Source organism: Eutrema salsugineum, unplaced genomic scaffold, assembly GCF_000478725.1.
Source record: "Eutrema salsugineum unplaced genomic scaffold, Eutsalg1_0 scaffold_17, whole genome shotgun sequence".
Lineage (NCBI taxonomy): Eukaryota > Viridiplantae > Streptophyta > Magnoliopsida > Brassicales > Brassicaceae > Eutrema > Eutrema salsugineum.
The window spans coordinates 312,294-336,087 of record NW_006256852.1 but is presented as its reverse complement, the minus strand read 5'-3'; the positions used below and the strand labels follow the sequence as shown (position 1 = coordinate 336,087).

Genomic DNA, 23,794 nt, shown 5'->3' with positions numbered 1-23,794 from the left:
TGTAACATATGCAAATCTATATAATATTTAAGTTATTATTAACCATGTTCATCACACTCTCTACAGTAGATTATGAATCCACTCTCACACAAACAGGTTTTAGTTACAAAACAAAGAACCCTTGAATCCTAAAAAAAAGCATGAAAAAGTCTATACCTTTATTATTACCATTCCAAAGATCGAATCCTGCGTAAGAACCGTGGTTGCTGCTGCGGTTTCTCAGCTACAGGAATCACAAACTCCATTAGCTTCTTGTACCTCTCTTTCCTCTTCTCTTCAATCTCTTTCGAAAGCGTTTCATTCTCTTCCTCGAGCTTCGCTGCTAAAGACTCCAACTCAACTTGATAAGCTTGTTTCCTCTCTCTCGACCTAGCAGCAGATTCACGGTTCTTAATCATCCTTCTCTGTCTCTGCGCAGCTGCTTTATCCAATGGCTCCACCATTACTCTCGCTCTCTTCCCTCTCGCTCCTCCTCCTCCTCTTCCTCCTCCGTAAACATCCAAACCGTTCCCAAACGCAACGATAGATCCTTCTACTTTATCAATCATCTGAAACGGATTATGCGGCGGCGCTGAATGATCGAATCCGTAATCGAGTCTCTCCGGCGGAATCTTCACATCCATATCGTCGGATTCTCCTCCTCCGTTCCCTACCACCGTCGCTGAATCTCCCCCGGCGGCTTTCGCTAGAAAATCCTCCAACGTCATTATCTCTTCCTGCGTCTCTTCCTTCATCCCTTTCCCTTCTCCAGACACGATGTCTCTCCAAACCTCATCGACACTCTTCCCACGCGTCTCCGTTCCTCCTCCGCCGCCGCGATCGAGATCGGAAACCGTCGTTATCTCCATCGGCGCTGATGGAGTATCCATCAGAGTTATCGAAGCTTCTAGGAGTGAAGAGTCAGTCGCTGGTGGATCCGATGCGAAGGCGTCGTGTAGAATCCCTTCCACCGTCATCGTATTAGAGCCGTATCCGTCGTTACTTCCGCCGTAACCGCCGCTAATCCTCGATTCATCGGCGATGGGATCTCGCCTGAACTGTTGAGGTCTTATAGAGGAAGAAGAAGAAGATGGGATGCGACGAGATAGATCCGAGTTTCTAGAATTTGAAGAATGTAGCACCTTAAAGGACGCCATGAAAGAAGTCCGTTGATCCTCACTCGCCGGAATCGGATCAGAAAATCACTCGGTTTTCTTTGACTCGGCTCGAAATGGAATCGGAGAACACAGAGATTCACTCGAGAACCTGAGCTCGCGAGATTTTAGGGTTTTTTTGTGAACCCTAGCGGATTTGGTAATTTTCGATCCGTTTAATTTTTCTCCCAAACTGCATCTAAATTGACTCTGCACAGAGAATTCGAAAGATCACGCGCAAATGTTTGGCGCGTGAGACTTTTTCACTGAAAATCGCTGAGTTTTTGGAAAACGACAAAACTTGTTTTTAACATTTGCGCGTGGGAAGCTTGTGTCTCGTGTCATCATGATGTGGTCGCGAAACTTGATATCAATTATTTGTTAGATCATTTTATCATTAGTGCATACTTAACTTGAGTTACGTTAACTCAAATCTATACTTAATTTAATGAGTGTGTTAGTATCTTTACAAAAATATTTATAATATAATAATTTTAAAACTGTTGGATAATAATTATCCACATAGGGGTAAGTAACAATATTTGCTGTCCATATAATTTACTTAGAACATGTGCAGTAGTGAACCTTTTTATAGGGTTCATTAGATTAAATTAATAATTTTTTTTTAAGTTGGGATGAACTTTGCTTATGTTTGAGGTTTCATTAGTGAATCTGTTTATGGGGTTTATCCGGAATTTAATATTATTATTTTTTTTGAAATTTTTTATAATTAAAATCAAAATCCACTGATTAAAAAAAAAAGAATACAATATATTGCAAAATTTTATAAAACATACAATATCAAAGAATACAATTTATTAAGAAAAAAATACAAACACATAATACTTAAAATATAGAAATACTTAAATATTTGTTACACATTTAAGAAGTACCAAATTTATTCCAAAGATTTTTAATTAAATATGCTTTCAATCGTTCATGTATTCGATAGTCACGGATTTCGTTTCGTTTCGCCATCATTAAATTTGAGACATTTGTCGGCCTATTTGTAGAATACAACATATCGACATACGAATTTTTGCTTCCGTCATCTTGTTGGAATTGTTCTATATTGGCGAGACTGTAGCTATCACGTTCATTTTCAACTACCATATTGTGTAATATGATAGAAGCCCGCATAATCTTGCCAATTTTTTATTTATCCCAAAAAAGAGCTGGATTTTTAATTATTGCAAATCGAGCTTGCAGAACGCCGAAAGCCCGTTCAACATCTTTGCGGACGGATTCTTGAGCTGTTGCAAATAACTTATTTTTCTCTTCTTGCGGAAGATGAATTGACTGTATAAAAGTAGCCCATTTCGGATAAATACCGTCTGTTAGATAGTATGGCAAACGGTACTCGTTACCGTTAAACCAATATCTCACTTTTGGGGCTTCAACATGCAACATGTCATCAAAAACGGGAGAACGATCAAGAACGTTAATATCATTTAATGTACTTGGAGGTCTAAAAAATGCATGCCATATCCAAAGATCTTGTGATACTACAGCCTCTAAAACGATAGTCGGCTTTCCTGATCCGCGTGTATATTTTCCTTTCCAGGCTGTTGGGCAATTATTCCATTCCCAATGCATGCAATCAATGCTTCCTATCATCCCGGGGAAGCCCCGTTCTTCGCCAAGGTCCAGTAAGCGTTGGAGATCATCAGGTGTGGGTCTTCTTAGATACTCATCTCCGAACAAGGATATTATTCCCTCAGTGAAATTTTCCAAACATAACAAGGCCGTACTAGCACCGAGTTGGAGATATTCGTCAACTGCATCAGCTGGTGTGCCATATGCCATCATACGGATGGCTGCCGTACATTTTTGTAGAGCGGAGAGACCTAATCTGCCGGTAGGATTTCTTCTTTGTTGAAAATATGGAACTTCACTGGATAGGCGGTAAACAATACGCAGGAACAAATCCTTGTTCATACGAAAACGGTGTCGGAATGTATGTGGAGGATAGGTTGCATCATCACTGAAGTAATCGTTCCATAATCGGATGTGGCCTTGTTCCCGCTCTCTTTCAATGTACTTTTTTTTTTTTTTGCTTTTTTTGTGCAAGTTGATTTAACATAGAATCAAACATGTCATCAAATTTCTGATCGAACATGTCATCAAATGCATCATCTAGTGCATCATCGACTGAATCTTCATACGGATCATCTAATCGATTGCTTGAAGATGCCATAATGTTTAGGTGTTTAAGTGTTTGTAATAAAAGAGAGAGAGAGATGTGTAGAATTTTTTTGTGCTTAGTAAAGAGGAATGTGTTTTGATAATGAAAGATTTTGATGGGAAAGAGGAATGAAGTTTTTTTAGAGCAATATTGGAAGGGCGATGTTTGCAACTACAAGTTTGAGAACATACAAATGTTTGAGAGCATATAAATACAGGGGAGATGCTAAAACGAGTGGCAATAATAAGATAGTGGGAAACATATGGTCTATATTACAACAGAAAATATGTGGATAGTAGAGAATACAACAAAAGCATATGGCCCCTCAAATTTTGGTGCATATGGTCACGGAAGTGTCAGCCATAACCTGCCAAAAAAAAACGTGAAGGTCAGAACAATTATATGAGGATGTAAATCGGACAAGTAAATGGAACATCAAAACAACACACATTCAAACAAAATAACAAGGTCGGCAATTGAAATATAGCCAAAGCATAACATAGTTCACAACCGATAACCAAACATAGTCATACCTAAAGCAAACAAAGTGCAAACAAAACCAAAACACAATGACACGTCCAAAACACAATGACAAAACCAAAACACAATGACAAAACCAAAAAACAATGACAAAGTGCATACAAAAAATAACTTTATGTCAAACCTAAAGATCATACATAGCCCTAATTAACTTGGTTTTAAGTGTCATTTCAATCTCATTAATTGGTTCAGTTTTAGCTAAAAGGCTCTCAAGTATCCTCTTGTCCCTAATCTTATCTTTCAGCTCTCGATCCCTTTGTTTCATTTCCCACATTGAAGAAAACTCCTTCATGTCCTTGTTGTCGGCTTTAACACTTGCTGAGTTTTTCGCACTGGCCTTAGAAGCCTTGACTCCAGGCGGACGAGCCTCGACCCCATGGTCATTGTCGCTTGCCGGCATGGAGGTTGAAGACTGAGCCGAGTCTTCCACCTTACTTCTTTTTGATGACGCACCATCCGGAGCTTTGCCACTCGTGCACCATTTTTGGTCGTGCCTCAACTCTCTCCATGCATGTTCCAGGCCAAACTTGATGCCGTAGTCATTGAAGAAGATCTCATGTGCGAGCTTCATCACGTCGTTGTCATTCTGACCCGATGATTTCTCCTTTAGCGCAGCTGCGTATGAGCCCACAAATTTGCAAACCTGATCATTTAACCTTCCCCACCGTTGCTTGCATTGAGTCCACTCTCTCCTTGGGAGTCCCTCAAGATCTTGGCTTGCGTTGTAATACAACTGAATCCGCTTCCAGAACGAACCTAAACGCTGTTCATTCCTGACTATCGGGTCCTTGCTGGTGCTGAGCCACGCACTTATGAGGACCAAGTCTTCTTTCGGCGACCATATTTTCCTCTTCAATGCATTCTCAGTTGGCTCTTCAGTGCCTTGCGTACTAAACGAAGGCATTTCTGATGATCCTAAGTCTATGCACGGTGAGTATGTGTCAGTGTTGTACTGACTGGATAACAGATTTACAAACCCTTCAGATGGTGTAACAGAGTTCTGGGAATCCATAGAACGAGTGAAAGAGTTGATGGTTGGGAGTTGAGATAGGGAATGAAGAAGATAGTCAAAGAGTTTTAAAAAGAGACGAACAGGCAAGAAGATAGTGAAGGAGTTTGAAAAAAGAGAGTGAATGAACAAGCTAGTGAGAAGATTCGAACAAGTGAAGAAGTTACACGAAAAAGAGAAAGAATGAAGTAGAAAGAAGAGAGTGAGTAGAATGAATTAGAAGATAGTTATTTAAGTTTTTAAATATGGTTGAGTGTCTTTTATTTTATGGTTGACTGTCTTATCATTGTGTCTTAATGTCTGAGTGTCTTTTACGTTTAAAGGGATAGTAGTTGAGAGTCTTTTAAACAGGGTTTTAAAGTTTTCTAACAAGTTGTCAACATTTTCGAGCAAGTTTAGATATCATTTAACACACAACCTAACCCTAAAATGTCATATCAAGCATTGATAACCAGTCCTAAAGCTAACATCATAAAGCCATTTACCAACTATATTAAAGACGACCAGGCAAGTTGTAAGAGAACTAACCTTTAGTCGGTGAGCCATATGCCTTCAACTAAACCATGTTTCTGTGGAGTCCATTAAAGATTACCCTCAAACAAAATATAAAAGACCCATTAGACAACTACATTACTTGAGCCGACCTAAACTACACTTAAACACTAACCAACTACATTACTTGAGACATTTCTAAACCCTAAACGTATAGGCAATAGCTGCGATAACAGAAAAGAAAAACAGTATCAGGAAACTATCACCTTGAGTACTAAGCTGCTCCTTCAAACGAATGACTTCTCCCTTGAGCGTTGATAGCTCTTCACGGACTTCTCCCTGAAGCGTTGATAGCTCTTCACGGATTTCTCTTATGGCTGGATCGAGAACGTTGCTTCTACTCCGATCAAAGCTGAGGATCAGGTTCTTCTGCTGCTCTATCCTGCTCGCGAGGATCTCCAACTGTTCGGTGACCCCGTCATCCCAGCATTGGTGGATGTGATCAATGTAGCCTACATTCATGACAAACCATTAGCAATAACATAAACGACACATCACAAACCAAAAGAACTTTTAACAAAGCAATACAGACTTCATGAAGACAGAATGCATACCTCGTTGATCCATTCCGGGCAGGCATAGTACTTGCGACCGGCTGCATTTGCTTTCACCTTCACAACCCGCCCGCAGAAGCACTTCTCTGGTATGTCGTATGTGCCATCCGCATAAGTCCAGTACGGGATCTCCTCAGATGATTCGCTGCTATAGCTTACCATTATCTGTCACAAAAAAAAAAATTATAACCAATTTAGTAAAAGTATGAAAACGTAAACACAAATAACAATCGATATTATGAAATAACTAAATAAGAAAGGCAAAGTCAAGTAAACCGATCATGTAAACACCAAGAACAATTCAGTTCATCATCAATAATCTAAACAAGTTACTATACTAAACCGATCATGTAAACAACAACAACAATTCAGTTAATCATCGATAAAGGCAAAGCCATGATTGTAATAGCATTTATATCAAACAGAAAACGTTTAAACAAACATTCATATGAACCCAATAAAAGAAATTCTGCTTCGACAAGGCCATATGGACTCACATTAATCGTCAACACATAATCAGCTTGTTAATGCATTGTAACATACACATGAGTAATACATATGGAAGAACTAAACTCCAATTTGAACACCAAAGAAAAGCCCCAATTTATTTCCCCAAATTGAAAAAACCCTAATTTCATCGAACAAAAATTCACCAAATAAACAATATAACATGAATTCGTATCGAAAGCAAGTGAAAAGCGGTTGAATTACATTGTATTACACCCCAATTGCAACCCCAAATGAAAGCCCCAAAATTTTTCCCCATTTCATATGAATCCTAATTTCACCGATTTCAAATTTCTTTCAAATCTCCCAAAAAATTTACTTCTAATCGTCTTCGGGTTTCAATGAGGTGAGATGACTCGAAATCGACACTAATTACCCAATCTAAACCACCGATTAAAGACTGACAATTTTTGCTCATGAAAACCAAAACCCTAATTTCCCTAAATCGAATAAAATCCAGCAAAGGAAGAGAAGAAACGCTTACCTCGACAATAATCACGGAAGCCCGACCCTCGGTTGTCCACTACACCAGCAAAAGTTGACGGTTTCGACGGATTTCACGGAGGCGACGAGAATCGCCGTAGGAGAGGAAGAGAGTGAAGAAAAAAAAATCGGGAAGGAGAAATGATTGTCTAGGAAAAAAAATTTTCCTTCCCCGAAAATTACACGAAAATGCCTCCACTCACGCTTCGCCACGTGTCTGAGATGCGTGTTCATCAAGCTCTTCCGGATGAACCGATCCGTCGAATTTGGATCTATTTTCTTTTTTTTTTAAGTCCATTTCGCCTTAGAACTCGAGCCAAATCCGTCCAACAAACCACTACTGGACCTGGTCTTACCACTCTTCCCCTTTCCTGTATAAATACATCTTGGATGATAATAATGAGAAGGTGTGATAAGAAGAAATCACTTCTTCCTCTCTTCTCTTTCTCACGTCTCTTTCTCTCTAATATAAAATATATACACATATACAAATACATATAAATCTTACCTTATATATAGAAGAGTTTATATTACGTTATCAGCACGAGCGCTTCTCGATCTTATACCAAAGAGGTAAGATTTAAATTTATGTTTAATTTATTCTAAATTTATATATTATTTGGGGATGATAAACTCTGTCTTCCCCGAACCATTAATTTAAATTTATGTTCAATTTATTTTAAAGTTTACGGGATGATAGGCTCTGCCTTCCCCAAACCAATCGTTATGATATACTATGCCTTCACGATCATATGATCATATGGTAGACTATGTCTCCTCGGATTATATTAATGGAGTGGAAGGCTAAACCTCCTCCTTAATTTTATATTTGTAGAGTAGAAGGTCATACCTCCTCTTTAAAATTATGGTAGGCTCTGCCTCCTCAATTATATAGAAAGTTTTGCCTCTATATTTTTGTTATATATGCATATTCAAAAGTTTTTATCATGTTTTTCTTTAAAAACAATATTTAAATTGAATTTCTGCTAAATTTATGATATACATACAATTATCATGTCAAATTTGGCAAAGCTCAAAATTCGCGTCCTTGATGTGTCTGGTAAAAATTACATGTCATGGGCAGTAGGTGCAAAAATTCATCTAAGAGAAAACGGACTTCTCGATACCATCGATAAGTCGGAAACGACATCAGATGAAAAAAAGGCAAAAGCCTTGATATTTTTGCTCCACCACATCGATAATAGTTTAAAAGAGGAATACATCACGAAAGAAGATCCTGCAGATCTTTGGCAATCTCTCAAAGATAGGTTTGATCACCAGAAATATGTGATCTTACTGAAATCCAAATATGAGTGGTTGAACCTTCGGTTCTAGGATTACAAAAGTGTTGGTGAATATAATTCCGCTATGTTCGGAATTACTTCCAGAATAATGTTATGTGGACAGGAGGTAAGTGATTTCGACATGATCGAAAAAACTCTCCAAAAATTTCATCCTGGAAAAGTAACCCTGCAACAACAATATCGGGCAAAAGGTTACACCACATACTCGGAGTTGATGCAAGTCCTCCTTGCAGCTGAACAAAATAATCAGCTCGTGATGTTAAACCATCAAACTCGTCCAACTGGATCATCGCCATTCTCAGAAGCGAATGTTGCATCATCCAGTCAAAATAATAGAACCGAATGCGGACGCAGACGCGGTCGAGGCCATAACCGCGGTCGCGGACGAGATCGAGGACGAGAAAGACAAAATGATGTTGTTACATATGCGGCATGAAAAATCATTGGGCAAAAACATGGCGCACACCAAGACATTTAGCCGATCTGTACCGAGCATCACAATATGCCAAAGAAAAGGATAAAGGAAAGAATTTTGAAACCAATTTCATCTCTGATGAAGCTGGACCTTCCTTTGATGGCATAAGTGATTATACTCATCTTGATATCGCTGATTTCCTTGTTGATCCTGAAGAATCAATGGAAACAAAGCGATTAAGATCGATGTAATATAAAGTCTTCTTGAAGAAAACAAGAAAAACCAATGTAATTTTAAATAAGAATGTAATATATTTTTGTTAACAAGAAAAAGTTTTTCTTAATATAAAATAATTTCTAAAATCATATTTTGGTTTTTAATGTATTTTCTTGCATATTGTGATTCAGAACATGTCATCGTTTGAGATTCAGGATGAAAATACATGTCTAGCAGACAGTGCTACGACACATACTATACTTAAAGATAAAAAATATTTCTCCGGTCTCAAAATAAAGGACTCCGCCGAAAGCGTGAGTACCATATCTGGTAATGCAACTATTATAATAGGCTCTAGAAGAGCTAACTTTTCAATGCCAAGGGGGACAAAGTTTGAAATAACTGATGCATTATATTCCCCCAAATCTAGCAGAAACTTGTTAAGTTCTAAAAATATCCGAGGAAATGGATATCATATAACAAGTATAAATAAGAATGGCATTGAATATCTTTGCATTACATCTGAGAGGAAACATGTATTGGAAGAATTACCAATGATGTCCTCTGGGTTATATTGCACAAAAATAAATATGATTGAATCCTATGTTACTGTAAACCCAGGGTTTACTAGTACATTTAGAGTATGACATAAAAGATTTGGCCATCCTAGATCAGTCATGATGAGAAGAATTGTGCAAAATTCGAGTGGCCACCTATTGAAAAACCAGAAAATTTTTCAATCGGGAGAGTTTTCATGTCAGACATGTTCTCAAGGAAAACTCATAACTAGGTCATCGCCAGCCAAAGTTGGGAATGAATCCCTTGTATTCTTAGAGAGAAGACATGGTGATATATGTAGGCCGATTCACCCACCGTGCGGGTCATTTAGATATTTTATGGTATTAATTGACGCATCTAGTAGATGGTCACATGTGTGTCTGTTGACCACAAGAAATATGACTTTCGCAAGATTAACTACCCAAATAACCAGGTTGAGAGCGCAATTCCCTGATTATGCCATAAAAAAGTCAGGCTTGATAACGCTGGTAAATTCACTTCAGCGGTCTTTAATGACTATTGTATGTCATTGGGAATCGATGTTGAGCATCCAGTTCCACATGTTCATACACAAAATGGCATGGCTAAGTCTTTGATAAAACAGTTGCAGTTGATTGCAAGACCATTAATATTGAGAACAAAACTCTCAATTATTGTATGGAGACATGCTATATTGCATGCTGGGGCATTGGTCCAGATGATGACAAGTGCATATAATGAATATTCCCCAATACAGTTAACATCTGGCAAGGAGCCAAATGTATCTCATCTCCGTATTTTTGGATGTGCGGTCTATGTCCCAATAGCCCCACCGCAAAGAACAAAAATAGGGCCACAAAGGAGATTGGAAATATATATCGGCTATACGTCACCAAGTATAATAAGATATCTTCAACCGGTAACTGGAGATATGTTTACGGCACGTTTTGCCGATTGCCACTTTGATGAAAATGAATTCCCAACATTGGGGGGGGGGGAGGAGGATCAAAATAATCACCAAAGGATATCACATGGTGTACACAAACCTTGGCTTATCTTGATCCCCCTACCCGTCAACGCGAGGCAGAAGTTCAGAAAATTATATATTTGCAAAGTTTGGTAAATCAGTTACCTGATGCGTTCAGAGATACGAGAAGGGTGACAAAATCATATATCCCTGTTGCTAATGCTCCATCAAAAATAAATGTTCCGGAACAAGTTATTGATGGGAATAAAGCAAATGAACCGCGGGTTCAATTAAAGCGCGAGAGGCCGATGGGCTCGAAGGATAAAAATCCTCGAAAGAAAAAGAAATTGGGAGATAAGGTTCCAGAAGAACCGAATAAAAAAAAATATCTTGAAGACATTGGTGAAACGGTTATAGAAGAACCATATAAAGATATATGTCATGAAGACATATATGAAGAGGTTCCAGAAAAACCCGTTAAAAAAGTTCGTCCAGAAGACGAACATGATACTGAAAAGTATGAGATTTCCATTAACTTCGCCCAAAGTGAGACATTATGGGCTAGAAGTGAAATAAATGATACAAATGGAATATTTTCTTTTTCGGTATCCAAAGAAATTAAAAATAAAAATGATGATCCAGACCCAAGGTCAGTGTCAGAATGCCAGAAAAGGCCTGACTGGAAGAAATGGCAGATGACCATAAGAAATAAATTAATCTCCCTGAATAAAAGAAATGTCTTTGGACCTATAGTCATTACACCAGAAGATGTAATGTCAGTCGGGTGCAAATGGGTCTTTGTGAGAAAAAAATGAGAAAAACGAGATCACAAGATATAAAGCCCGACTTGTGGCACAAGGTTTTTCTCAAAGACCGGGAATTGATTATGAAGATACATATTCCCCGGTGATGGATGCAATCACATTCAGGTACTTAATGAGCCTAACGGCATCTAAAAATCTAGATATGTATCTTATGGATGTTGTGACTGCATATCTATATGGATCACTTGATAGTGACATATATATGAAAATCCTAGAGGAAGTAAAGATCCCAGAAGGATCAAAGATGCCTGAAGCATCTAAAGATATATATTTAGTCAAATTACAGCGATCACTTTACGGATTAAAACAATCCGGACGCATGTGGTATAATCGCTTGAGTGAATACTTGTTGAGTAAAGGATACATCAACAATGCGATATGCCCTTGCGTGTTTATTAAGAAATCCTCATCACGATTTGTGATCATTGCTGTATATGTCGATGACCTGAAGATAATCGGAACTCAAAAGGAGATTGATGATGCAAGAACTCACATGAAAGAAGAGTTCGAAATGAAAGATCTTGAAAATACAAAATTTTGTCTAGGGCTCCAGATTGAGCATTTCCAAGACGGAATATTTGTGCATCAATCAAATTACACCAAAAAGGTGTTAAAATACTTTAAAATGGATAAAGCAACTCCTTTGATTACCCCAATGGTCAATATATCACTTGATATTAACAAGGATCCATTTCGACCTTGTGAAGATAGCGAAAACGTATTAGGTCCTGAAGTACCTTATATATATGAGCGCTATCGGTGGACTTATGTATCTTGCAAATTGTACTCGACCAGATATAGCTTTTGCTACTAATCTACTTGCAAGATACAGCTCATCTCTTACACGCAAACATTGGAATGAAATAAAACATATTTTTCGTTATCTCCAATGTACGATTGATCTGGGTTTATTTTATCCTAGAAACCTCGAAGTTGGTCTAGTTGGTTTTGCAGATGTAGGATATTTATTAGATCCGCATAAAGCTAGATCGCAAACAGGATATGTTTTCACAATTGGTGGAACAACGATCTCGTGGTGTTTTCAAAAACAGATTTTGGTCGCCACTTCTTCAAATTATGCGGAAATCATTGCTCTCCATGAGGCATGTAGAGAATGCATATGGCTTCGATCTGTGACTCAACATATTCAAGGTGCAAGTGGAATAGTCATTGATAGGGAACTAACAAAAATGTTCGAAGATAATGCTGCATGTGTCGCTCAACTCAAAGAAGGTTTTATCAAGAGCGATCGAACAAAACATATTCCTCCATGGTTTTTCTCTTACACTCAAGAACTCGAGAAAAATCAGGAAGTGGATATCCAATATGTTCACTTAAGTGACAATGCAGCAGACCTCTTTACAAAGGCGCTTCCCACTATATCATTCAGAAACACATGTCCATAATATTGGAATGCGTGGACTGCGAGATCTATAAAAGAAATGTATATCTATCATTTCTAGAGGGAGATTACGTAGCTGTACTCTTTTCCTTTGTCATAGTTTTTATTCTAATAAATTTTTCCATGATAAAGTTTTTAACGAGACAGTACATAATAAATTATTAGTAATAGATAATTAAGTGGGAGTGTTGGATAATAATTATCCACATATGTAGGGATAGGTAACAATATTTATTGTCCATATAATTTACTTACCACTCTTCCCCGTTCCCTGTATAAATACATCTTGGATGATAATAATGAGAAGGTGTGATAAGAAGAAATCGCTTCTTCCTCTCTTCTCTTTCTCTTTCTCACGTCTCTTCCTCTCTAATATATAATATATATACATATATATAAATACATATAAATTTTACCTTATATATAAAAGAGTTTATATTTTTTTTTTGTCGTCTTAAAAGAGTTTATATTAAAACAAATTTAATAGACTATTTTACTAAAGTTATCGAAAAAAATTAGGCTACAACTTTGTAGTTCATGCTTGTGAGTTATAAACGAAAGAAGAAACACACGTTTTGACCTCACAAAATACAAATCATTACTGTATCATCTATTGACAAAGAAAAGGTTGGACAATATGATCCAATTAAACAAAAGTAGTTTTTTGCTCTATTTTGCTAAATGGTTATTTTCCAATACAAAAAATAGTAAAATCAATATTGGCTTATGTCACTCGAAAACGTTAAATATATTTTATTAGGAAACATTAGGGTTAGAGGTCAATTAACGAAGATAGTTAGCATAAAGTCATATTCATATCATATGCACAAAATAGCTGTACGTTTAAGCAAAAAAAAGGACGTGAACATGTAAAACAAATTGAAAGTTTAGAACCCTTTTCGCCTACAAAAAAAGTCTTTGTACAAAACAAGTTCTTTCGATTTTGAATATAAAACCGTTGTTGTTTGGTTCCACAAAACACTATAAACCGACGTATACTAATATACATAGTAGATTGAAAAGAGTGTCCGACCTGAAAAACCCTAAGCAAGATAAATATTTCATGAAATGACACTTTCTCAGACAAACTCTCATTTGCTCGCCAATCCCTAGGTTGGAAAGGGATTGGCTTTCGTGGTTGTCTGAGAACCCTTTCCCTTTCCGAGGCTGTTACTCGGCCAAGAAGATCCAAACTCAACCTCCTCCTCTTCTTCCCAAGAAACTAGTAATAAACGAGCAAATTAAGTGTCATAAGCAAAGGAACAAGCTTTCGTTTCTTGGGAGCATAAATAAATTTCATAATTCATACACAAACAACTCTTGACGATGAGCACTGGGGAAATTATTACCTCTTATGAAGTAACTAAAATGGAGATTCGAGTGGTTCATCCCAAACATCTGCACTCCCATTCGAGACTTCCTCCACATCTTCTTCCATCGATAACCTCACATACTCTCTCTGAGCAAATCGGTCCCATTCTGTCAATGTTGGATTTTCACGTTCCTATGACATGGAAAGAAAAAAAATATAGTAGCGGTCAAGTTAACTAAACCCTGTTACATCGTTCATAGTTTTCTCCCAAGTTATGATATAGACTATCTAGGTCTTTTAGAGCCTTTCACGAATTGATATATCATTAATAACCCATTCAGTAGTAATAGTTTCAACAGCTGTTAAAACCAAAGTGGAAGAAACTCTACAGAAAAGCTCTGGTTACCTGGCGAATGAGAAAAGGGTCACGGGTTTCAAACGCCATGAATTTATTCAGGTTGAAGAGTATATTGAAAATATTTCCAGAAAGTTTAGATGCTTTCAGATCCTGGAGTGTGATGCAGTTCTCCTTCTGAAAGAGTCAATAAGCAAACTGATATTCAAAATAAGTAAAACACCCGGGAAATAGCAAAAGACCATGTTAGGGTTTGAAAGAACTCTTGCCTCCGGTTTAATCATGTCGAATATTTGACATAGGATATCCTCAAAGAGTACAGGTTCCTGGGTTATGCATTCCATGCGATGCAGCTGCTCTTCGTAGAAAAACTGCATTTCGTTGGGAGTGATCACCCCATCTCCATCCAGGTCTACGCACTTGAACCTGCAAAGAAACCTTTCAATCAATTTCAGGGGAAAAAGCCAAAAAGCCAAAAAGCCACCACGAGTCCAGTGTGTTACATCCATGGCAGATGGATGACATACCAGTGACGCATGCCCTATATCAGCGGGTCAATAGAAAGCGTTCTAGTTTCATGATATAATGAATGAGAAAAGACCTATAAATCACTACCCAGACAAATGTTTTAGATTCAATATGGGTATTCTATGTTCATGAAATAATGGTACTACTTGATGTTTACTGTATCACAATTTCTGGTAGATATGCCACGAGTTTTGGCTTAGCGGTTATACATTCATTTTGACATATTGTGAGTCAAGCAGCTAAGGACACAATGGCTGAAGAATAGTCTGTAAAGAAAAATGAAAGAAGGGGAGAGAAGTGTACCAATACTCAAGACTGGACTCAGAGGACTTATCCTCCTCGGCGAGAATAAAGTATGCAAAATCTTCATAACCCATCTTCCCCTCAACTTTGCTCGTGAATTTCCTAGGGACCTATGTGAGAGACGTAGCCATAACATGAATCATAAAGGAATGAATCCCGTAAGACTATAATTAAGCTTCATAACAGTGTGTTCAGACAAAAACATTTTGACATCTGGAGCCAACCTGTGTAAATATCCTGTCGACAATCCTGTAAGTAAGGGCATGATTACCATACTTGATGAGATTTTCCTTATCAATAAAGAAATCATGGTCGCCATCGAGTTCCCAAAATCTGCAGTATATAACGTAGAAATGCTCATACGAGAAGTACCTGAAAAGCAAAGAAAATGTCAAATTGAATGGACAAATCATGCATAATGTCCTCTCTGAGTATTAATCTGAACTTCCCATACACTTCTTTTTCCTTTATGAGTTTAACGGGTAGTGCCTATGTCTAAGAAACGATACGAAGACCTAAGCACTACCCCCATATCGCTTACAATGCTACACAGCTTTCCTTTCTGAGCTTGAATTCTTAGACAACTTAACTGGTTTTTATTATAATAAACAAAACTAACTAAAAATATGTTTCACTACTTTTTAAGAAACGATGAAAAGGAAAACATGATCACCTAATAACTTTATTGATGTCGTCTTCTTCATCAACTTGTTGCATGGCAGCAATAAGATTCCCACGCTTCAGCTCTCTAAGAGTAATGCAACCAGTTCCTGATCTGTTTATGTAGTAAAATATTCTGTAGATGACAGTCTCAGCTGGGTAGACGGGAAAGAACACAATGATGAATGAAACAAGCACAGAAAAAAAATATGATTTAGTCAATAGATGTATAAAACAGTATGCACCTGATATACTGTATATTAAGTGTCATTTCACAACTTTCAAGAAATAATTATAATGGAAAGCGCCAATAAAATTAACAAAGGAAAAATTATTTGCCTTGGCCTACCAGAACAGCTAAAGAAGTCACTTTCAAGTTCGCCAATGTGTTCTCAAAAATCAAATAGATGGAAAGAAATTGCATGAACATCTTATTTTCTACATAATAAACAGGCTTTCCCGTAGTACTCTAGATATATATCACCATAAAATCAATGTATCATAAACCAAATATGTTCTTACCATATCTTTCTTGAAATTCAGGTGTATTCCTCAAGAATTCCAAGCCAGGATGAGATGCCAGCAGCTCATCAAGAACTGGTTTGAAGTCAGCCTATCCCCAAATCCAAGAAATGATAGAAGTGAGACGTCTTCAGGAAAATGGATTAAAGAAAACAAGAAAGACGATAATCTTCGGTAAACAATTCAAACAGCAGTGAAGAACTGGGAAAAGAATCACAAATAGACCTGTCTGAGGTACTTGCAGCCTGTCTGCCTCAAAATATTATATATTTGTGTGGTTACGTCCATTGCCAACATATGTCCATCAACCCAATACTTGATAAATGCATCCCTGCGGGTAAACAGTATATTCAGGAACAATATATGGTGTATACTTTTTTTTTTTGTCAGAATTTAAACAGAAAAAATTGCATAGCTGTTGTATATTTCTATGATTCTTAACCAAGCTTTGGCTAATTGAGAAGTATATCAATTTCCAAAAAAATCTACAGTGCCGATACTTCAAAATTACTTAATTACAAATATCTTGTATATTATGTAAAAGTGGCTTACGTAAAAAGGATAACAATCAAATATCAAATTATTATGCAACTGTACAATTATTTTTAAATGTGTGCAATTGACGAGACAAATTGTTGAGCGTGAATCCAGAGATCCACACCAGCGTGTTCTATTATTATTATTACATATACACAAACACACAAGTATGTATATACACTTAACTACTACAATTACGCATATGAAAAGAAAGCACACAAAGAGTTACCTTGTAACGATACCGGTGCATTTCGTATCTATCTTTCTAAAAAGTACCGAAGAAAGAAAAGAAGGCAGCTTGCAGACTTCTTTCGTAATAGATTTGAATTCTGCAATTGGACAATAACAGGAATATGTTTGTAAGATCAACTGTTTGCCTATTCCTTACAGCACGAGACTGATGTAGAAAAGTTTGAAGTGAAATATCACCATCCATACGAAGTCCGTCAATATAGTTACTAAAATAATGATCGACCATGGATATACATTGCTCCTTTAGTTCTTTCGCAGGTGGACGCCCATGTTGGAAGTAAAACTGCATACATATCATAGCATAGAAGTTATAAACAAGATGTTGAACATTATTCGCTATTAAACGAATTACCATAATAAACGTGCAATTTGTCAACGTTTTGTGAAAAAAAAAAATGTATCAATTCAACTTAACCGTAGAAATAGTTTCTACTAATTTTTTTGCTCATGGATATACATCTACTTAGCTATTTCAATCTAGTTATAACAATCATGTGAGCGTACATAAAAAACCAAAATCAAGATGTCAAGCAAGGCAGAGTCTTCTCCTGTTATTTGAAAGAAAGCCAATTGTAATTAAAAAAAAAAACATCCTTACGAGGAGCAGCAGGATAAATATCAAACCTGTGGGATGAGCTGGCGCTTTGGTTCTCTGACTGATCTCAAAGGAGACTGTAGAGAAGAAGGACTTGTCTTTTGCCTCGAGAAACGGGGAGACCCAGATGAACTTCGAGGGGATAGTGGGGGAGTGCCACTGTTCAGAAACACAGATGGCAATGCACTTCCGCAAGAAATGTTGAGATTGGCACAATTCTTGGATACACTGACTGGGGTACTAGATTTAGTATCATCAATCAAAGACTTGACCTGCACAAACATCACAAAGATGAACAGCCAAAATAAGGTCACAAAAAAAACATTTAAAAAAAACTGCCACCTAAAGTTTCTTCCCCGTATGATTGATTCCCAGCCATATCAAATTAAAGGAACGCTGAGGAGATTCTCAGGAAGCTTAAGTTAATGTTGGTACTACACAAATACAAATGCTTTTCTAGCAGAGACTTGATATATCCCAGTACTTTTTTCACCCAAGTCATTCTAAGCTCTATAAGAAGATTCACACATTCTCTATATATCTAACACTAATTAATAAACAAAATTCTTAGATATATAACAATGAGCTCAGGACCATGTACGACCATGAACGGAAAAGTTATGGGAAATCAAATGATGTCGCAACGACAACTTTATTAACAATGGGCTCAGGAACAGGAATCAGCATACATAAACAAGCGCATAAATCAAATGAACAAGAAACTGAAGAACAGACACAGTACCAACCTATACTACTGATTAAAATTTACAAACCCGGTATGCACATAAGGAGACAGAGGTTTAAGCATCCAATTGAAATCACAAATGGATAAACGAAACTTTCCAAAAGACAATCAAAATGATCTATCAACTAGATAGATGGTGGCGTTGATAAACACTATGGGATTGAAATAAAAAGACAAGAAATCAGAGGCTTGGGAATCAAATTACCAATCGGCCAGTCTCAGGGAGTGAAAGCCACTGTGAGAAGAGTTCCTCAGCAATATGAGGGTTTGTTTTCACCGATAAAGGAGACAAACCCGGAAGCTGCAAGAGCTCAGGATCCAAGATATGAACATCGTTTACACCATCAATCTCCATGATCTCCTTATATTATCGAATTAAGAGAACAGAAGTGCCACAAAACTCCAAGTCAATTTCGAAAACTGGATCGTAACCACTGAAACCCTAATTTCTTCAATTTCTTCCAACACCTTGAAGCACTAACTCTACGACGAAATCTTCAGATTTTCGAACGATCTACAACCAACTTGAATGGAGCGAAACCACCACGAAACCCACAGAAATTTCAGAATTCAACACAAGCGGCTCTGACCAATCGAGAAGATTTGCTAACTTTATCTGGGAAACTCCAAGAAACCGAAACGGAAAAGGAAAAGGAAAAACGATTCGATAAACCCTAGATTTCAAATTCTATCAACAAGCAAAATAGACTACAATATCATACAACGTCTTCGCCGATTCGAACACTAATATTTATGCACCGAGGAGGAAGAACGTGGCAGATCAGTGAACACTGATCACTCTCCGATCAATAGAGGAAATTTCAGAGTTCGAGAAAGAGAGAAAATCGGAGAATTTTCCCGGAAAGGTAAATGATGTGAATGAATTAAAAACTGGTATTAATACTCGGCCCAGCGGTGGTATTTATTTTCCACTTTTAGCCCTCAGCGTTGACCGAAAAGTCAACTAGAAGAGAACCAAAGAACAATTTTTGTTTGTTTTCTTTTTTGGTTTATTATTACAGAGAAAATATAGGAATACAATGTTCACCGTTTTTACATGGAAACCCTCTACATTTTTGATTGTTATTTTGTCTAAACACATCACGATTTAAATATACAAACGAAGAGTGCTGGGAAAGATCTCTCAGCAAAGCTGTAGCAGAAATCACCTGTAAAAGATCGTTCAAGTATATGAAATCTTTCTTAACCAAAAGATTCACCGCTTTCTCCGAGGAAGTTTTTCTGATGAGTTCTCATTGAGTTTTGCTGTCTCTCTGTCTCTCTCATTTTCCTTTATTTCCAGAAGCTCAAAGCTTCTCAATGGATCTTCCCGATTGTTTCTTGAAGCCGTTGCACGAGAGAAAGACAGAGTCTTGGATTCATATCCAGCTTGGATTCTCTGGCTGGTCGAGGGACGGCCATTGCCACTTCCGCTGCCACCACCACCGCTCGATGAAACCAGACGGCTTGAAGCTCGGCTTTCGCTTGGTCCGCCTGCAGAACTTGGCCGAGAGCTTGAAGCAGCAACAGCTTTCCTAGAAGAAGATGTTCTGTATCTTGAGGAACTGTTTGGTCTCTCAGAGTCTCTATGCTGCCAAAAACAAATACAATTTGAGTCTCTATGCACGCTTTTGTATCAATATGTGTTTTTGGTGAAGTGAGATTTGTTACCGTGTGCTTAGTGAAAGGTCCATCATCAGAGTTTCTTGATCTGGAACGATCACGTGGCGTACAAGTTGTTGTCGGGTGTCTTCTGGAGAAGGCTTCCACTGCACCTGAGATTCTATCACGGGTTGTTTCCCTACCTACACGCACAGAATCATGAGGAATGAATGTGTGTGTGATTCTGAGATTTCCAATAGAAGCAGGAGTAGATTTTTACCTGCGAACCTCTCTTGTCTTTCCATGGAAGGACCTGCGTTGAATCCTGGTTTCGTGGTTGTATGATGCTGCAAGACCCGGAGATTAACATTTACGTAAGCATAGAGAAACTCAAAAACCACAAGAGTAGAAGAAAAAGAAAGAAAAGTCACCCTTGTCCGTGAGCTAGAACCAGAGCTGGAACCGATTTGAGGGTACTTTAGGACTGTCCAGTCAAATACATAATCGAATTGGTAACCTGCAAGAGAATCAACAATTTGAAAAATGAGACAACAACCGCTTAAACAGTATGCAAACTTTGTGAAAATAATGATGATAAGATAAGAAAAAGAACCTTCTCGGATGAACAAGTCGCGGAAAAGCCTCTTAAGGTAAGAGTAATCAGGTTTGTCATCAAACCGTAAAGATCGGCAGTAATGGAAGTATGAAACAAATTCAGAAGGGTGGTTTTTACACAACACCTACATCGAAAACATTCCATTAACATACTAAGATACCGAGATAGCTTTAACATTTTAATCTCTTAATATGATGCAATCAGATTGTCGAGTTGTTTTACCTCTATAGGTGTTGATACTTTCTTCTCACTGATTCTGTCATATTTCTGCTTCTTTGTCCCAGCTTTTAATCCCTGCCATGGTAAGCTGATTGCAACAAAACAAGAGTTTGAATTTTTGTCCAACAAAATATACAGTAGTTGAAAGAAGAAGAAGGAAAAAAACTGTAGATTCTTACCTTCCTTTGAGAAAATACATAAGCACATAACCAAGTGATTCCAAATCATCCCTTCGACTTTGTTCTGTACAAACACCAGCAACTAGTTAAGTTTCAGACACACAATTCAAATATATATATAACACCACAGAACAACTCTCTTACCGACTCCAAGGTGAGTGTTGACACTAGCGTAACGAGCCGTCCCAGTGAGATTTTTGTTTTCTCTGTCAAAATTTAATCTTTCCTTTTGAGTTCACGGATATTAGGATGCAAAAATGCAGATCCCTGAGTAAGGATAAAGGAAACAAATAAACATGGCATATTCTTACCTGTAAGGAATGTGCTTGTGAGTCTGAAGGTCTCTGTATTTCTTTCCTAATCCGAAATCAATGATATACACCTGAAATCATGAGGAAAAAAAAAACAGTTATCTCAGTAGGTTGAAGCCGAAACCACCATCACAATTAAAAATTATGGCTAAGCACCATAAAGATATATTTTAGCACCTGGTTTGCTTTGCGTCCAAGTCCCATTAAAAAATTATCAGGCTTTATATCACGGTGAAGGAAACCTCGAGTATGCATAAATTCAACCCTGTTAAGCTGAAACGTAAACAGAGAACACAGATACTCTTCCGTTACGAACAAAGTCATTAAACTCAGCGAACAGAACAACTAGCAAGATAAATATACTCACTAACTGGTCGGCAAGCATGAGAACAGTTTTCAAGGTGAACTTCCTATTGCAGTAGTTAAACAAATCTTCAAGACTAGGACCTAGAAGGTCAATAACCATTACGCTGTATTCACCTTCCACTCCAAACCACTTGAGATTCGGAATACCAGCTTCAGGGAGAAAGAAAAACAAAAAAGAAACTGTCTTAGTTATTTGCAAAATAATAATGCAACCAGAACGAAATGTAAAATTAATAAAAGCCTGTCTACACAGAATATACTTGATCACCCACAAAGCAGAAGAAGCATACACAATAGACAGAAGCCTATAATTCTAGTGTAAAGTGACACTTACTTCCTCCTTGAAGCAGCATATACAACTTTGACTCATAATGAAGTTGGGGATGCTTGGTCTTCACAGATTCCTGAGAAAAAAAAGGCAAAATGATAGTTATAAAAAAAAAGTAGAGAAGCAGAATCAAAGGACACAACAAGGTCACATAAATGGCGAATGAAACAAGAAAGTGATTCCTCATCGTCTTCATGTGAAAAAAAAGAATTTTTACAGACAGCATCACATGAAAATCGCAATTGAACTAAAAAAGAATTTTTTCTTTTCTGCATTTGCATTTGCATTATCCAAAAAAAGAAACAAATGCATTTAAAGATTCAAGTGTTGTTAAAAGTGGTAAATCTTTACCAGCTTGACAGCAACTTCTTCTCCTGTTTGGACATTCACACCTGCAAAAATGCTCAAACAATACGTAAACCCTAAAACTTATATAGAAATAAATTTCCAAAAAAAAAAACGGATTCGTCCTCATTTCACCTACCTAGATAAAGCTCTCCAAATGATCCACTACCAATTTTCCTTCCAAGCTTGAATTTCCCAGCGATCACAAGATCCATCTTCTCCAATCTCTTTACCAACCAAAAAAAAAAAGACCCTCAAATTCCAAAATCAAATATCAGACGCTTCCTCAATTTGCTCCTGGATCTGTTTTCCAAAGAGATTTACCCTCGACGACAATCCTCAGATTCACGAGTTTAACATCGAAAAAAAAGTCTTCAGAGATCCATTATTGTAATGGAACATCAAAAACCAGATTCCAGCAAACCAATTCGCCATAAACTCATCTTCATTGCTTCAAAAATCAAACCCACCATCAAAATCATAAAATCGGAATCCCAAACAGTTCATCGAAAGGAGACCGAATTGCTTGCAAATTGAACGCCGAATTGATTAAGCCAATGAAAAAAAAAAAAACCTCAGATTTAGGAATCGAGCTAATTCGAGAGCAATTAAAAACGAAAAGCGCAAAATTTTAGATGGACATGACTCGGAAACTGGGCAAGAAAATCGAGGTTTCGTAGAACAGAGAAAAGGAATTTGGGTAATTTAATACGACGAAACTAAGAAAGAGGGACGAGAGGAAATGGAGATTTGGGACATTTTTGTCTGTCGCCTTTGTGTTTTTTCCTCTAGAAAAGAAAAATTTGTTTTTTGGTTTGGTTTTAATAATTGTACAGTCGGATAAAATTAACAATAATATCCTGATTAAGGTTAGTGTACGAAACAAAAAGAATTTAATCAGAGGATTAAGAACAGAAGAGAGCAACAAAACAAAATTTTGTTCTGAATTTTGGGAGGTTAAGCGCAACATACTCTAACAGACTTTTTTTTTGGTCGAACTAAGTTTGCATTCAAATCAAATGAGTTTTGCCTCTACTTAGTAGAGGATACACAAGGCTACATGGAGCCAAACAAACCAAACCAACGACCCACAGATTGGTCGAGGTAATAGTAAAATTTAAACAACAATAACAATTCAAAGAGAGACATACAGATAAAGGGGAGTTCATAAGCTCAACCCAAGTAGCTTCTAAACAAAGGCAGCGCAAAAAGAAAACTTCTTTTGCTTGACCGTCTTGATCGATGAAACCACAAAAAGGAGGGATCCAAGCTTCCGGTGGCGTTAATGCTAAATCGTCAACAACATCAAGTGCTAAACGAAAGACAATTAACATCTTCGTGCCTGTTCTAAGCAGAACAACCTTCAAGATAATGCTCTCTGTAACACTCAA

The 23,794-nt window shown here is 37.4% G+C and overlaps 4 protein-coding genes across 6 annotated transcripts; all 4 read right to left on the bottom strand.

Moving 5' to 3' along the window:
- Positions 1–2: 2 nt before the first annotated feature.
- Positions 3–1,304, bottom strand: LOC18020426 (G-box-binding factor 4). Its single transcript, XM_006403081.2, has one exon. The coding sequence runs from the start codon at positions 1,134–1,136 to the stop codon at positions 165–167; it is 972 nt and encodes a 323-aa protein (XP_006403144.1). The 5' UTR covers positions 1,137–1,304; the 3' UTR covers positions 3–164.
- Positions 1,305–3,982: 2,678 nt separating this feature from the next.
- LOC112087585 (glutathione S-transferase T3-like) lies at positions 3,983–4,870 on the bottom strand. The gene has a single exon (XM_024157529.1). The coding sequence runs from the start codon at positions 4,868–4,870 to the stop codon at positions 3,983–3,985; it is 888 nt and encodes a 295-aa protein (XP_024013297.1).
- Positions 4,871–13,505: 8,635 nt separating this feature from the next.
- LOC18020689 (serine/threonine protein phosphatase 2A regulatory subunit B''alpha) lies at positions 13,506–19,302 on the bottom strand. 2 transcript variants are annotated; one of them, XM_024157480.1, is made up of 13 exons: positions 18,643–19,302; positions 17,722–17,964; positions 17,275–17,380; positions 17,075–17,174; positions 16,534–16,639; positions 16,309–16,399; positions 15,800–15,941; positions 15,351–15,498; positions 15,127–15,236; positions 14,565–14,721; positions 14,347–14,472; positions 13,978–14,132; positions 13,506–13,853 (listed from the first exon to the last, which is right to left on the bottom strand). In XM_024157480.1, the coding sequence occupies exons 1-12, from the start codon at positions 18,790–18,792 to the stop codon at positions 13,992–13,994; spliced, it is 1,620 nt and encodes a 539-aa protein (XP_024013248.1). In that variant the 5' UTR covers positions 18,793–19,302; the 3' UTR covers positions 13,506–13,853; positions 13,978–13,991. The 2 variants fall into 2 exon arrangements, with proteins under 2 accessions (XP_024013248.1, XP_006403143.1); XM_006403080.2 differs by having other exon boundaries at positions 13,506–13,850.
- Positions 19,303–19,413: 111 nt separating this feature from the next.
- LOC18020688 (casein kinase 1-like protein 7) lies at positions 19,414–23,180 on the bottom strand. 2 transcript variants are annotated; one of them, XM_006403078.2, is made up of 14 exons: positions 22,543–23,180; positions 22,410–22,450; positions 22,065–22,134; positions 21,732–21,880; positions 21,542–21,637; positions 21,365–21,435; positions 21,198–21,259; positions 21,054–21,117; positions 20,878–20,962; positions 20,653–20,779; positions 20,471–20,556; positions 20,320–20,386; positions 20,109–20,242; positions 19,414–20,028 (listed from the first exon to the last, which is right to left on the bottom strand). In XM_006403078.2, exons 1-14 carry the CDS (start codon positions 22,616–22,618, stop codon positions 19,654–19,656), a joined length of 1,503 nt encoding a protein of 500 aa, XP_006403141.1. In that variant the 5' UTR covers positions 22,619–23,180; the 3' UTR covers positions 19,414–19,653. The 2 variants fall into 2 exon arrangements, with proteins under 2 accessions (XP_006403141.1, XP_024013130.1); XM_024157362.1 differs by having other exon boundaries at positions 19,541–20,023.
- Positions 23,181–23,794: the final 614 nt, after the last annotated feature.

Bases quoted from the DNA above. Each gene is read 5' to 3' on its own strand.
- LOC112087585 (XM_024157529.1), bottom strand. From the start codon at position 4,870: ATGGATTCCCAGAACTCTGTTACACCATCTGAAGGGTTTGTAAATCTG.
- LOC18020688 (XM_006403078.2), bottom strand. From the start codon at position 22,618: ATGGATCTTGTGATCGCTGGGAAATTCAAGCTTGGAAGGAAAATTGGT. The intron at 20,963-21,053 runs GTAAGAATCTAC...TGTTGCAATCAG, and splicing joins ATGTATTTTCTCAAAGGAAG to CTTACCATGGCAGGGATTAA. The intron at 20,557-20,652 runs GTTCTTTTTCTT...ATTCTCTTGCAG, and splicing joins CGACTTGTTCATCCGAGAAG to GTTACCAATTCGATTATGTA.
- LOC18020426 (XM_006403081.2), bottom strand. From the start codon at position 1,136: ATGGCGTCCTTTAAGGTGCTACATTCTTCAAATTCTAGAAACTCGGAT.
- LOC18020689 (XM_024157480.1), bottom strand. From the start codon at position 18,792: ATGGAGATTGATGGTGTAAACGATGTTCATATCTTGGATCCTGAGCTC. The intron at 14,722-15,126 runs GTACACTTCTCT...GTTTCTTTGCAG, and splicing joins GAGTCCAGTCTTGAGTATTG to GTTCAAGTGCGTAGACCTGG. The intron at 14,133-14,346 runs GTAACCAGAGCT...TCCATGTCATAG, and splicing joins ACCCTTTTCTCATTCGCCAG to GAACGTGAAAATCCAACATT.